Raw genomic sequence first — 12,943 nt, 5'->3', positions numbered from 1 at the left:
TCCTAGAATGTTCAACGATATTTTCGTTTGAATGCGGTTGTACCGAATGCTTATTTTTAATTGACATGTCAAATTATTTGGCTGTGTTCATTGCCATATGCGACCACCAGATGGTGCTAGACACCACCTTCCACGACCCGCAGGTCCTGTCCTGCATTGGATGCAGAGATTGTTATTTACCGATTGAAGTTTTCACAATGTTTCGGGGCTTTCATTTCATAGTGTTAGTGTGTTCCACGTTTTCACGCACAATATAGACTGACACAAGTTCAAAGAGATAATAGGCTAGACGTCTTTAACACCAACTTCAAACAGCTTTATTAAATATTCATACCGATAAACAATTGTACGTTTCTATTGTGAACGCAGACAATAACATTTCCAGGAGATAACACAGGCGATGAGAAGAAAACAAACTGACTGTCTCAATGATTTAATAAATGATTGAGACAGGGACAAATTAGACAATCTGAGGTCCATTAGACTGAGTATGGGGCAGTGGGAGGTCCATTAGACTGAGTATGGGGCAGTGGGAGGTCCATTAGACTGAGTATGGGGCAGTGGGAGGTCCATTAGACTGAGTATGGGGCAGTGGGAGGTCCATTAGACTGAGTATGGGGGGCCACTCCAGGACGCCTGATAAAAACGTATTGTAAAAAGCTTGGCTAGATGAGGGGTCTTAGCAGAGAGAGCTGATCTCACTCTTGCTGCAGCCCCACTTGCAGCAGGCGTTGGACAGCCCCACCACCACGTCCCGCCCCTTCCGGTCGGCGCTCCGCAGGGCCTCCAGCACCTCCTCGGAGAGGGGCGAGCGGGCGTACCGGCTGAAGCCTGTGGCGGCGGGGTCCTGCGTCTCCCCCTTCCAGATCTGGGTGTCTGAGGCCTGCTGCTCGCTGCCGATCTGAGGCGTACCCCAGGGGTCCTCCTCGCCCATCACACCTGCTGGACCGTTTGTGACATCAGGAAGGAGATGGAGTTGTTCCGATACCGATACAAGTCTCGGAATAACGTCCGATACCGTCTAAAATGCAGTATCGGGTATCGGCGAGTAAGCAAGTCTCTTTGCCGATCCGACAGCATCACATGACTCATTTACATCACAGAGAACATCAAACACTACGGGGCTATGCTGCGTTCGTTAACGTCGGAGGTGGGATGTTGGAACGGGAATAGGGTCATCTCCAACCGACATGGGTTCAAGCTGCCAAGTCGGAAAAACATGGATGCTCACGCTTAACTAAAAGCATACAAATGTCTTAATATAATTTAACTAAAATTAATTTTTGCTGGCTGTAAGTGAACCGGCTATAGATGGCTGTCATGGTAATAGAACCCTTCCATAAGAACAAGTGCTGTTAGTAGTTACAATGCTAGATGCTGTATCGGTATACTCTGTATTGGTCGATACTCAAGTTCAGGAATCTGAATCGGGAAGGAAAAAATGGTATGGGAACATCTCTAGAAGGAGCAGAAGCATGCTTTTCCCAAACTGCATTCAAAGGCCAGATTACAAACCCAGACGGAGTCTCACCAGAATCCCCCAGGCTCCTCCTCCAGCGAGATCCTCCACAGGTGAAGATGACCGCTCTGATGAACTCTCTGCCACACAGCTTCACCCCGTAGAAGGAGGGGTGCCCCTCGTTGGGTCTGACCCGGCCCACCAGCACCAGCAGCATACCCAGAGTCACGACCGCAGCCTTCCACATGGTGACGGAGAACAACAGACACTGCTAAGAAGTCAATCAAAGGTCTTTGGCTAGATGTGTGCAGTATGAGGGTGTTTGTTGTCTGTTGTGAACAGTACCCCTTTTATAGTTCCCCAGGCCTTTCATAAGATGACCACAGCCCCCCCCCTCCACACCTCATAGCTATCAGAGATAAGACCGAGACCTTTAGGGGTAACAATGCCATGAGAAAGGGAAAATGTGTGATCCATGATGTACATTGTTGGCGGTGATGTCAGAGAGGTCCTCTGTATCCAATCACCTGTGACCTTTAACTTACTCCTTTGTCCTTCCAATCAGTTAGAGCCTTCCAATTCTGAACAACATATTATATTGTTATGCTGCTTCCTGGCAGATAAACAAACACAGAAACGGAAAAGTATTGAAGAGCGTCAATATCTTCTTCTACTTAATAAAATATGTCAAATAAGAACAGCCTTATAATATAAATAGCTGAACAAAATATGAATACATGTTACTGTATGCTATTTCATGCTACTCAAAATACCAGTATGACATGCAATAAAAGTTAATAAACATATTACAAAGCAAGGCAGACCTCAACGTTCATAACTCATGTGATTGACAGGGTGTATAATCAAATGTCACCAGTATGGTTGCTTAGCAGTAACTCGATGGTCTAAATAAATGACGGTCGACCTATGACTGACCGAACAGTGTAGTGACTCGACGACCACCTCCGAGGACAGCCAATCAGAGCCCGGGAGGGGGCGGACCCCGGTGGATAGCAACAGTTGCCCCGGTGAAGACAGGCGCCATAGTCACGGTAGTCCTGGCGACGACCACTAAGCAACGACAATCAACAACTGTCCAAATCTCTAAGGAACAACTTTTCGGACAATCCAAGTACAACACTGGGGTAACTTAAACATAATTCATTTTAATTTCTTATCTTAATGAGTACAAAGCGCGTTCCCGGGTGTTTCAGTGTCGCGGTAGCGCGCGGCTGACGGAGTGTTGTCATGTCAACCCGATAGGAGACAAAATGGCGGAGGGGGGAACCTTACTCCTCTTACCTCAGATCGTTATGGAGATCGAACAATGTTTTTCAAATAGTTTTACAGGACATGTGTATGAGCGGAGGTGTGTTGGTGCTTGTTTGAGTACTGCAGTACCAGGAGGCAGAAGAGTAGCTGAATGTTAACTTAAGGACCAGCGGGTCTCCTGACTTGTTGACTCCCCACTAGCTCCCAGGCTAGCAGAACAGCGGACAGTCACATGTTGAACATGTTTCACATGCTAACACACAATGCCACCGAGACGGTGCTGACTAGCGGACATTCAGATTGAATATTTATTTTCAGTAACTTAACACAAAGTTTCGGGACTTGACATGGAGGTTGACCCAGTGGATACACGAAGTGGTCTGATGGTGTGTTCCAGATGACTCGGACACCAGCCTCCGAGTTGCAAGTGGAGAAATCTGCCAGCTTTCTTGCGGCATTTCACGGAGGCGTTTTAAACGCTCTTACACACTTGATTACATTGCTGCTTTATTCCAGTCACCAATGTATGCACCGCACGGTCTTGCTGTGCGTGCAATAGAAAGTTGTGTTTGTTTTCGAGCTGATTTGCTAAAGAGGCTAATGTAGCTAACATAAACAACGACTAGTCAATGACATATCACAAAGACGAACGGGAACGCTATAAGTGCTACGAGACAGGAAATGAAGCAACTCGGAAGGCTTGTGTCCGAGGCATCTGGAACACACGAGGTCTGCCTCATACTGTGGGAGGGGCTCCAGAGTGATTGACAGGTCTGGTGTTAGTGTGGTGTACTGTGGGAGGGGCTTCAGATTGATTAACAGGTCTGAGGTAGGATGGTGTTAGCCCACACTGTGGGAGGGGCTTCAGAGTGAGTGACAGGTCTGGTGTTAGTGCGGTGTACTGTGGGAGGGGCTTCAGATTGATTAACAGGTCTGAGGTAGGTTAGTGTTAGCCCACACTGGGGGAGGGGCTTCAGAGTGAGTGACAGGTCTGGTGTTAGTGCGGTGTACTGTGGGAGGGGCTTCAGAGTTATTGACAGGTCTGATGGCGTTAGCTCTGTGTACTATGGGAGGGGCTTCAGAGTGATTGACAGCTCTGATGGTGTTAGCTCTGAGTGCAGCCGCCACGCCCACTGTGGGAGGGGCATCAGATTGATTGACAGGGTATCCGATTACTGCTCTTCTTTTACTTCTCGTCAATGGTTAGGGTTAGTCATCAAGTGTAATCACATTATAACATTTTACCATTGTAGTTTAAGAGTTATTAACATTTCATACACAATCAGGCCGAATATGGCTCTTTTATTCTTTGCTCATTCACTGTTTTCCATATTTTCTGTCATTGAGCGTCATCTGTTATCTCTTTGCCAGTTCAGTATCTCCGATCGCCGGTTGCCATGGCAACGTCTGGATACTCTGAGGACCTTCAGTCTCAGCAGGGCAACACAGTAACCATGGTGATGCCTGCCGCCGCCGCGCCCTCGGCTTCGAAGCCCGCACACTTCCTGTCTGAGATTTTGCCAACTTCTGTCACTATTACGGCATCTAACCAATCAGCAGCCGCGTCCAAATCAAGACAGGAAGCCCTTTGTGCCCAGCTCACCGCCACCATGTCCCAGAAGGCCGTGCTCCCCGGCGCCGCGCAGCAGTACAGCACCACCGAGGTCCAGAAGAGCAACGGGCAGAGCTCCCCTCAGTACATTATCGTGACCGTCACAGGTGAGAGGGCTAGAACACGCACGCACACAGACACACACACACACACACACACCCACAGACATGCACGCCGAACAGACACACGAGACCTTTAATCGTCCAACGTGTGACAGGATATAGCTGTCATCTCCAGTCTGCTCCTCACTGACAGACGGCTCCAATGGCCGGACTCTCAGAGCAGCTCCCCTCCTCCTCCTCCTCCTCCTCCTCCTCCTCCTCCCTGCTCCCTCTCCTCCTCCTCCCTTCTCCTCCTCCCTGCTCCTCCTCCCTCCTCCTGCTCCTCCTCCCTGCTCCTCCTCCTCCCTGCTCCCTCTCCTCCTCCTCCCTGCTCCTCCTCCTCCTGCTCCTCCTCCTCCCTGCTCCTCCTCCCTGCTCCCCCTCCTCCTCCTGCTCCTCCTCCCTGCTCCCCCTCCCCCTCCTCCTCCCTGCTCCTCCTCCTCCCTCCTCCTCCCTGCTCCTCCTCCTCACCTGGGGCTCAGAGCCAGTGAGGAGGTTAAAGGGGACAGCTTGCTAAAGCGTATCCAGTGCAGGAAAGATGCGCTGTAATATCATCTGGTTCTGACAACATTAACAGTGATGGATGGTCCTGGATGCTATAGGACTCACTACTGGACTGGTGTGTCCTGGAGGGGAAGGGAATGCATTCTGAGAATAGCCTAATGAGGCCGGTTGCTAGGAGGCAGAGCAGCTAATGAGGGCCAGCGGGGACAGGCACAGTGCAGTGATCTCCTGCTGATGATCAGGAGCTGATGTCTTAAGAGAGGAGAGGGTTCTCTATGTAGAAGAACACAAACAACAAATGTTATGGCATGAACTGTCCCCTTATCATGCAGCAGTTCATTTGTTTGTTACTTTTATCGTTTCTTTGACGTTTTGCCGTAGCCAACATGTATGGCCAGCCGACACGTTTGTGATTTCTATAGTAAGTCATTCATTGGATTCTATTTATGGCTCTATTTGTTGACCATTGATTAGTGCTGTTGGTCAGCAGGTCATGAGACGGTGGACATGAATGTGATTCGTCCCGTGCTCGTATGCTGAATGTTTATTTTGGGCCGGGCTATTCATGGAGGTTTTTTTTTTTTTCTTCAGGCTAGTATGAAGTAACACCGATGCACTTTCACCCAGAGAGAGAGAGAGAGAGAGAGAGAGAGAGAGAGAGAGAGAGAGAGAGAGAGAGAGAGAGAGAGAGAGAGAGAGAGAGAGAGAGAGAGAGAGAGAGAGAGAGAGAGAGAGAGAGAGAGAGAGAGAGAGAGAGAGAGAGAGAGAGAGAGAGAGAGAGAGAGAGAGAGAGAGAGAGATTTACAGGACATACAGGACATACAGGACATACACATTTATGTGTATGAGCGGAGGTGTGTTGGTGCTTGTTTGATCTCGTTTGACACTTCTGGGGGGAGAGAGACAGCAAGCCTGTGTTAGGGGCGTAGTCAGCTGGCCCTTCAACCAGAGCCAGCCGTTGGAGATGTAAACTCATTTGGAATAGATGTATGTCAATGCCTCGCCAACCGCCTGTTTCTGAACGATAGGGGGGAGTTGAAAAGAAATCATGGCATGACAACAGTAATCTGGGCTCTCAACAAACCAGCCAAACTCTGTATACCATGAACAGTCTATTTGTTGCTGCGATGCTCTATCAAATCAATCAATGCCAGTGGACCACAAGGGTTTATCTTATTCTACAGTAATGTTACATCTCACATGCATCAAGATTACCGAGAAGTCAAATGAGTTCTCAGTGATGGGGAAAGGGAACTTCCTGATACCAGCTCGCTAAAGCCCAACACACACCGGCGCGGCAAAAAGAACGCCCCCATAATTTCTGACGTACTAGCCCACACTGGCGGCGCGCCGCCCCACTATCCTTCACGCCACTGTTCTATTCCCTAGCGTCGCCGCCCCTGAAAAAGCACTTTTTTAAAGCTGTTGTGTACACCCCGGCTTGATACAAGGTCCTGTGCATATGGAGATTGTTGATGCACTAGATGAATAATTCCACAATGCAAAAAGACTGGGCAATGTCAGTAAATAAAGTGTGTAAAGTGACTAAACCGTAAACACTGTGCCCGACAGTACATAACGTAACTAGGAATTAATGTGACTATCATTGTTATCACAAAACAACTGGTGTAGCGTTAAGGTAGCCTATAACGACTAAGTTTGTTGATCTGCTTCTTTCAAAACATATCACAACTAGTGATCGACCGATATGGATTCATCGGTCGATCACTAATCACCCCGGTGCTGCAGCAACGCTTCCTATTGGCCAATCGACACTCGTGAAATGATCACCGCGGCGCGTCGGTGCCGCTGTACGGCCGGCTTAAGAACCAACGTTCTGCCGACGAGGATGGCTGTAACAGCAACATTAGCAGTAACATGTCATGACCAGTGTGGATGATCACAGAGATGAAGTGGCTGGTAATTACAAAGGGAATCAATGTACAGACAGGAGTTGGTCTCTGCCATGTTGTGGACACGTCCTTTAGACCAGTACCACAAACCACCAAATGGACCGTGTTGTGGTGGATGGTACTGCCCGCTCACGGCCCCTGTGCTGGATGGAGCGGACGGCCAGGGAAGATCCTGCAGCATTAGGAGGGGACGGGGAGAACGGGTGGAGGTCTGTCTCACCTGGCCCCCCATCAGGGTGGAGGTCTGTCACCTGGGCCCCATCAGGGTCTGTCTCACCTGGCCCCCCATCAGGGTGGAGGTCTGTCTCACCTGGGCCCCATCAGGGTCTGTCTCACCTGGGCCCCCATCAGGGTGGAGGTCTGTCTCACCTGGGCCCCATCAGGGTCTGTCTCACCTGGGCCCCCATCAGGGTGGAGGTCTGTCTCACCTGGGCCCCATCAGGGTCTGTCTCACCTGGCCCCCCATCAGGGTGGAGGTCTGTCTCACCTGGGCCCCATCAGGGTCTGTCTCACCTGGGCCCCCATCAGGGTGGAGGTCTGTCTCACCTGGCCCCCCCATCAGGGTGGAGGTCTGTCTCACCTGGCCCCCCCATCCTCCTCCACCCTCCCATCATCATTACTGTTCTCCTCCCCTTGCCTTATCTGCCTCCTCCTCTCATCTGATCTGTGTGTTTACCTGATGGAGGATCACTCTTCCATTGGGGGGGATTAGCTGTCCAAGGCCCCGCGCCCTGCGCCCAGCGCAGGATATAAGGAGCGGTGGCAGAGCCGGATCACCCCGAGTCCCTCTGGCACTGCGAGCACATCCCCGTTCTGTACAATGTTCTTTAACGGGGTTTACTGTGATCTGGAAGGCGTTTACCGTAAGTATGCGGCCGCTCTCCGGTAGGAGTGTGTTCTGATGACCGAGGCCTCATCGTGTGTTTCTTTGTGTTTGACTCAGAGGGCTCCGTCCAATCCAACGACAGCGTGTCAGACTCCAGCCCCCCTGCTGGGGTCCCCACCCAGGTGGTCCAACAGGTGCAGACGACGTCACAGGTAAAGAAACAACTCAAAGACACATTAACTCTCTGTGGCCGACAGTGTAGCACTTGTTTTCATTATGAACTCTCATTAACGATGCAATATCCTCTGGTCACCAGCAGAGGTCAGTGTTGCAGGCGGTCGCTCAGAACGCTAAGAGGAGTGCAGCTCACCTGAACAGCATACAGACGGTTCATCTTAACCAAGAGGTAACAACAGCATACAGACGGTTCACCTTAACCAAGAGGTAACAACAGCATACAGACGGTTCACCTTAACCAAGAGGTAACAACAGCATACAGACGGTTCACCTTAACCAAGAGGTAACAACAGCATACAGACGGTTCACCTTAACCAAGAGGTAACAACAACATACAGACGGTTCACCTTAACCAAGAGGTAACAACAGCATACAGACGGTTCACCTTAACCAAGAGGTAACAACAGCATACAGACGGTTCACCTTAACCAAGAGGTAACAACAGCATACAGACGGTTCACCTTAACCAAGAGGTAACAACAGCATACAGACGGTTCACCTTAACCTTGAACAGGCTGCTGCTCCTACAAGAGGCCGGTAGCAGAAGTTCTATTCTGGAGAGATGAATGAGGTGTACAGTTCAGAGCAGGTTTGAAGAGGGCTACTGAAGGTCTCAATGTGTGTGTTTCAGGTGGACCCTGTGTACTCAGGCCAGGTCCAATATGTGGACGGGGACTCCAGCTACACCTCCACCCCCACTGTGTGAGTAGACTGCCCCCCCCTCGCCTCCTACATACTCCCACCAAGGCCTCACCCAGTACACACCTACCATAATGTGAACTCCTCTAACTAAAGCTGCTGTCGCTGTCGGTCTGTCTCTGTCTGCCTGTCTGTCTGTCTGCCTGTCTGTCTGTCTGTCTGTCTGTCTGCCTGTCCGTCTGTCTGCCTGCTTGCCTTCCTGTCTGTCTGTCTGCCTGCCTGTCTGTCTGCCTGTCTGTCTGCCTGTGTGCCTGTCTGTCTGTCTGCCTGTCTGTCTGCCTGTCTGCCTGTGTGCCTGTCTGCCTGTGTGTCTGTCTGTCTGCCTGTGTGTCTGTCTGTCTGTCTGTCTGCCTGTCTGTCTGTCTGCCTGCCTTCCTGTCTGCCTGTCTGCCTGTGTGCCTGTCTGCCTGTCTGTCTGCCTGCCTGTCTGCCTGCCTGTCTGTCTGTCTGCCTGTCTGTCTGCCTGCCTGCCTGCCTGTCTGCCTGTCTGCCTGCCTGCCTGTCTGTCTGCCTGTCTGTCTGCCTGCCTGTCTGTCTGTCTGTGTCTGCCTGTGTCTCTCTCTCCCTCTCCAGGCGGGCAGGGGGCTACCCTTACTCGCCCCTGTACTCCCAGACTCCGCCCCCCTCCTCCTCCTACTACGACGCCCCGCCCTCCTCTGAGTCGGACGTCTCTGAGTCCGTGGGTGCACAGCCTGTTGCCATGGGGACGGGAGGCGGAGGCTACCTCCTCCAGGGAAACTACGTCCTGGCCGGCGGGGGGGGCGGGCTGGGCGGAGCGCAGGGATATGGAAACACCAATTCACGGGCGCCACCCGCCACGGTGAGTTTCCATCAGCTTCTGCTCCAGAGTACCTGGAGACCTGCTGGAGCTCAGAGGCTAACAGCCTCTGAGCTCCAGAGTACCTGGAGACCTGCTGGAGCTCAGAGGCTAACAGCCTCTGAGCTCCAGAGTACCTGGAGACCTGCTGGAGCTCAGAGGCTAACAGCCTCTGAGCTCCAGAGTACCTGGAGACCTGCTGGAGCTCAGAGGCTAACAGCCTCTGAGCTCCAGAGTACCTGGAGACCTGCTGGAGCTCAGAGGCTAACAGCCTCTGAGCTCCAGAGTACCTGGAGACCTGCTGGAGCTCAGAGGCTAACAGCCTCTGCGCTCCAGAGTACCTGGAGACCTGCTGGAGCTCAGAGGCTAACAGCCTCTGCTAGAACAGGGTGAGGGGATGATGGAGGCTGGTGGGCTGGAGAGTCTGCAGAGCCTCCCTCCTGACCCCAAAGGGCTCCTGTGAAAGAGTGAGAGGTAGAGTGCCCACTGAAGGAAAGTGAAACCTGCTGATATAACCCCGCCCCCGTACTCAGGTGTGGCCAATCGGGTCATTAGGAGACTGAGGCCGAGCCCTTTATAGGCAGCTATGACCAAAGGGGGTGCAGGGGGTGGTCCCTGCCCTGACCGTATGCCCCCCCCCCCAGGTGCAGTGGCTGTGTGAGAACTACGAGGGGGCGGAGGGGGTGAGCCTTCCGCGCTGCACCCTGTACTGCCACTACCTGCTGCACTGCCAGGAGCACAAGCTGGAGCCCGTCAACGCCGCCTCCTTCGGGAAGCTGATCCGCTCCGTGTTCATGGGCCTTAGAACCCGCAGGCTGGGCACCAGGTAGACAGACACACAGACTCCCAGGGGACAGACCCCCAGGGGACAGACTCCCAGGGGGACAGACCCCCAGGGGGACAGACACCCAGGGGACAGACCCCCAGGGGGACAGACACCCAGGGGACAGACACCCAGGGGGACAGACACACAGACACCCAGGGGACAGACACCCAGGGGGACAGACAGACAGACACCCAGGGGACAGACCCCAAGGGGGACAGACAGACACCCAGGGGGACAGACTCACAGAGGGACAGACTCCCAGGGGGACAGACACCCAGGGGGACAGACCCCCAGGGGGACAGACAGAAACCCAGGGGGACAGACTAACAGGGGGACAGACAGACAGACACAGAGACACTCAGGGGGACAGACCCCCAGGGGGACAGACAGACAGACACAGAGAAACCCAGGGGGACAGACTCCCAGGGGAACAGACAGACACCCAGGGGGACAGACCCCCAGGGGGACAGACAGACACAGAGACACCCAGGGGGACAGACCCCCAGGGGGACAGACTCCCAGGGGGACAGCCAGACACCCAGGGGGACAGACAGACAGGGGGACAGATACACAGGGGGACAGACAGACAGACAGACAGACACCCAGGGGGACAGACAGATAGACACTCAGGGGGTATAGGCTGGGGACCAGGTCAGACACCCAGACATGTGGCAAGGTCTGGGGGGCCAAGGACTGACAGAGGTTTTGTGTGTGTGTGTGTGTGTGTGTGTGTGTGTCCAGGGGTAACTCTAAGTACCACTACTACGGCCTGCGTATCAAGTCCGGCTCCCCGCTGCTGAGGCTGATGGACGAGCAGCAGCACCTGGCCATGAGACAACAGCCGTTCAGCCAGAAGCACAGGTAGAGACCCCCCACAGGTAGAGACCCCCCACAGGTAGAGACCCCCCACAGGTAGAGACCCCCCCCCACAGGTAGAGACCCCCCACAGGTAGAGACCCCCCACAGGTAGAGACCCCCCTGACAGGTAGAGACCCCCCTGACAGGTAGAGACCCCCCACAGGTAGAGACCCCCCACAGGTAGAGACCCCCCCCCACAGGTAGAGACCCCCCACAGGTAGAGACCCCCCACAGGTAGAGACCCCCCCCACAGGTAGAGACCCCCCACAGGTAGAGACCCCCCACAGGTAGAGACCCCCCTGACAGGTAGAGACCCCCCACAGGTAGAGACCCCCCCCGACAGGTAGAGACCCCCCACAGGTAGAGACCCCCCCCGACAGGTAGAGACCCCCCACAGGTAGAGACCCCCCCCCACAGGAGGAGACACCCCCCACGACAGGTAGAGACCCCCCCCACAGGTAGAGACCCCCCCACAGGTAGAGACTCCCCACAGGTAGAGACCCCCCCCCTGACAGGTAGAGACCCCCCCACAGGTAGAGACCCCCCACAGGTAGAGACCCCCCCCCTGACAGGTAGAGACCCCCCACAGGTAGAGACCCCCCTGACAGGTAGAGACCCCCCACAGGTAGAGACCCCCCCTGACAGGTAGAGACCCCCCCACAGGTAGAGACCCCCCACAGGTAGAGACCCCCCCACAGGTAGAGACCCCCCACAGGTAGAGACCCCCCCCCCACAGGTAGAGACCCCCCCCCCCACAGGTAGAGACCCCCCATCTCGCTGATCCCTGGCTGCTCTCTGCTCCAATAGGACCAAGCCGGTGCAGAAGGCAGAGGGCTTCACCAATGGGCTGTCGGGGGGGGCGGGTCTTCAGACGGCCGGCCTTGGGGACATCTCCTCCCAGGTGCAGCAGTACCAACAGTTCCTGGGTAAGAGACACACACACACGCTTATAGATCTAAAGATCTAAGACTCCAACTGTGATAAACATTTCCAATTGAGCTGTGTAACGACCACAGGCCTGAGTGTATGTGTGTACACTTTGGTGTCACAGTAACGCTCAGTGACTGGTGTTCTGCCCAGTAACAGTAACGCTCAGTGACTGGTGTTCTGCCCAGTAACAGTAACGCTCAGTGACTGGTGTTCTGCCCAGTAACAGTAACGCTCAGTGACTGGTGTTCTGCCCAGTAACAGTAACGCTCAGTGACTGGTGTTCTGCCCAGTAACAGTAACGCTCAGTGACAGTCGTAACCCTCTCCTCCTCAGATTCCTCCCGCCAGCTGCCCGGCCTCGGGGAGGTGGACCTTGGGGGCCACGGGCTGCCTGAGGGGGTCCAGCTGGAGCACATCAAGGCCTTCCAGAGCCTGTACCGGGAGCACTGTGAGGTGAGCCCCACTGAGGACCCGTGTGGACGCAGAGACCGTAGCGGGTACAGAGAGGTCTGAACCCGGCTCTGCTCCCTGTCTGTAGGCCATCCTGGACGTGATGATCAACCTGCAGTTCATCCTGGTGGAGACGCTGTGGAAATCCTTCTGGAGGTTCAGCCTGAGCAACGAGCCGCAGCCCCTGAGCCTGTGAGGCCACCTTTATTACTTATTCATTAACCTTTATCTGAAACCATTGAGGGGTTATTGTACCCTCGTGGTACCCTCGTGGTACCCTCGTTGTACCCTTGTTGTACCCTCGTTGTACCCTCGTGGTACCCTCGTTGTACCCTCGTTGTACCCTCGTGGTACCCTCGTTGTACCCTCGTTGTACCCTCGTTGTACCGTCGTTGTACCCTCGTTGTACCCTTGTGGTACCCTCGTGGTACGCTGGTGAA

The 12,943-nt window shown here is 53.8% G+C and overlaps 2 protein-coding genes across 4 annotated transcripts in view; one reads left to right on the top strand and one right to left on the bottom strand.

The window, feature by feature from the left end:
• Positions 1 to 679: 679 nt before the first annotated feature.
• rln3b (relaxin 3b) lies at positions 680 to 1,706 on the bottom strand (the record flags this gene model as incomplete). The annotated part of the gene is made up of 2 exons (XM_079758845.1): positions 680 to 939; positions 1,532 to 1,706. The coding sequence occupies 2 exons, from the start codon at positions 1,704 to 1,706 to the stop codon at positions 680 to 682; spliced, it is 435 nt and encodes a 144-aa protein (XP_079614971.1).
• Positions 1,707 to 2,495: 789 nt separating this feature from the next.
• rfx1b (regulatory factor X, 1b (influences HLA class II expression)) overlaps positions 2,496 to 12,943 on the top strand; it is a 15,224-nt gene continuing 4,776 nt past the window's right edge. Inside the window, exons 1-11 of one of the 3 annotated variants that reach the window (XM_079758671.1) lie at positions 2,496 to 2,604; positions 4,103 to 4,450; positions 7,805 to 7,899; positions 8,007 to 8,093; positions 8,556 to 8,626; positions 9,197 to 9,443; positions 10,085 to 10,266; positions 11,008 to 11,127; positions 11,932 to 12,050; positions 12,388 to 12,506; positions 12,592 to 12,695. In XM_079758671.1, coding sequence (XP_079614797.1) covers positions 4,129 to 4,450; positions 7,805 to 7,899; positions 8,007 to 8,093; positions 8,556 to 8,626; positions 9,197 to 9,443; positions 10,085 to 10,266; positions 11,008 to 11,127; positions 11,932 to 12,050; positions 12,388 to 12,506; positions 12,592 to 12,695 — 1,466 coding nt within the window. In that variant the 5' untranslated portion in view covers positions 2,496 to 2,604; positions 4,103 to 4,128. Of the gene's footprint in view, positions 2,605 to 4,102; positions 4,451 to 7,804; positions 7,900 to 8,003; positions 8,094 to 8,555; positions 8,627 to 9,196; positions 9,444 to 10,084; positions 10,267 to 11,007; positions 11,128 to 11,931; positions 12,051 to 12,387; positions 12,507 to 12,591; positions 12,696 to 12,943 lie in introns of all 3 variants that reach the window. The other 2 variants (XM_079758669.1, XM_079758670.1) reach the window with 2 other exon arrangements.

Source organism: Pollachius pollachius (genome assembly GCF_949987615.1).
Source record: "Pollachius pollachius genome assembly, chromosome: 2".
Taxonomy (NCBI): Eukaryota; Metazoa; Chordata; class Actinopteri; order Gadiformes; family Gadidae; genus Pollachius; species Pollachius pollachius.
The sequence above is the reverse complement of the archived record's forward strand: the minus strand, read 5'-3'. Positions and strand labels throughout refer to the sequence as shown.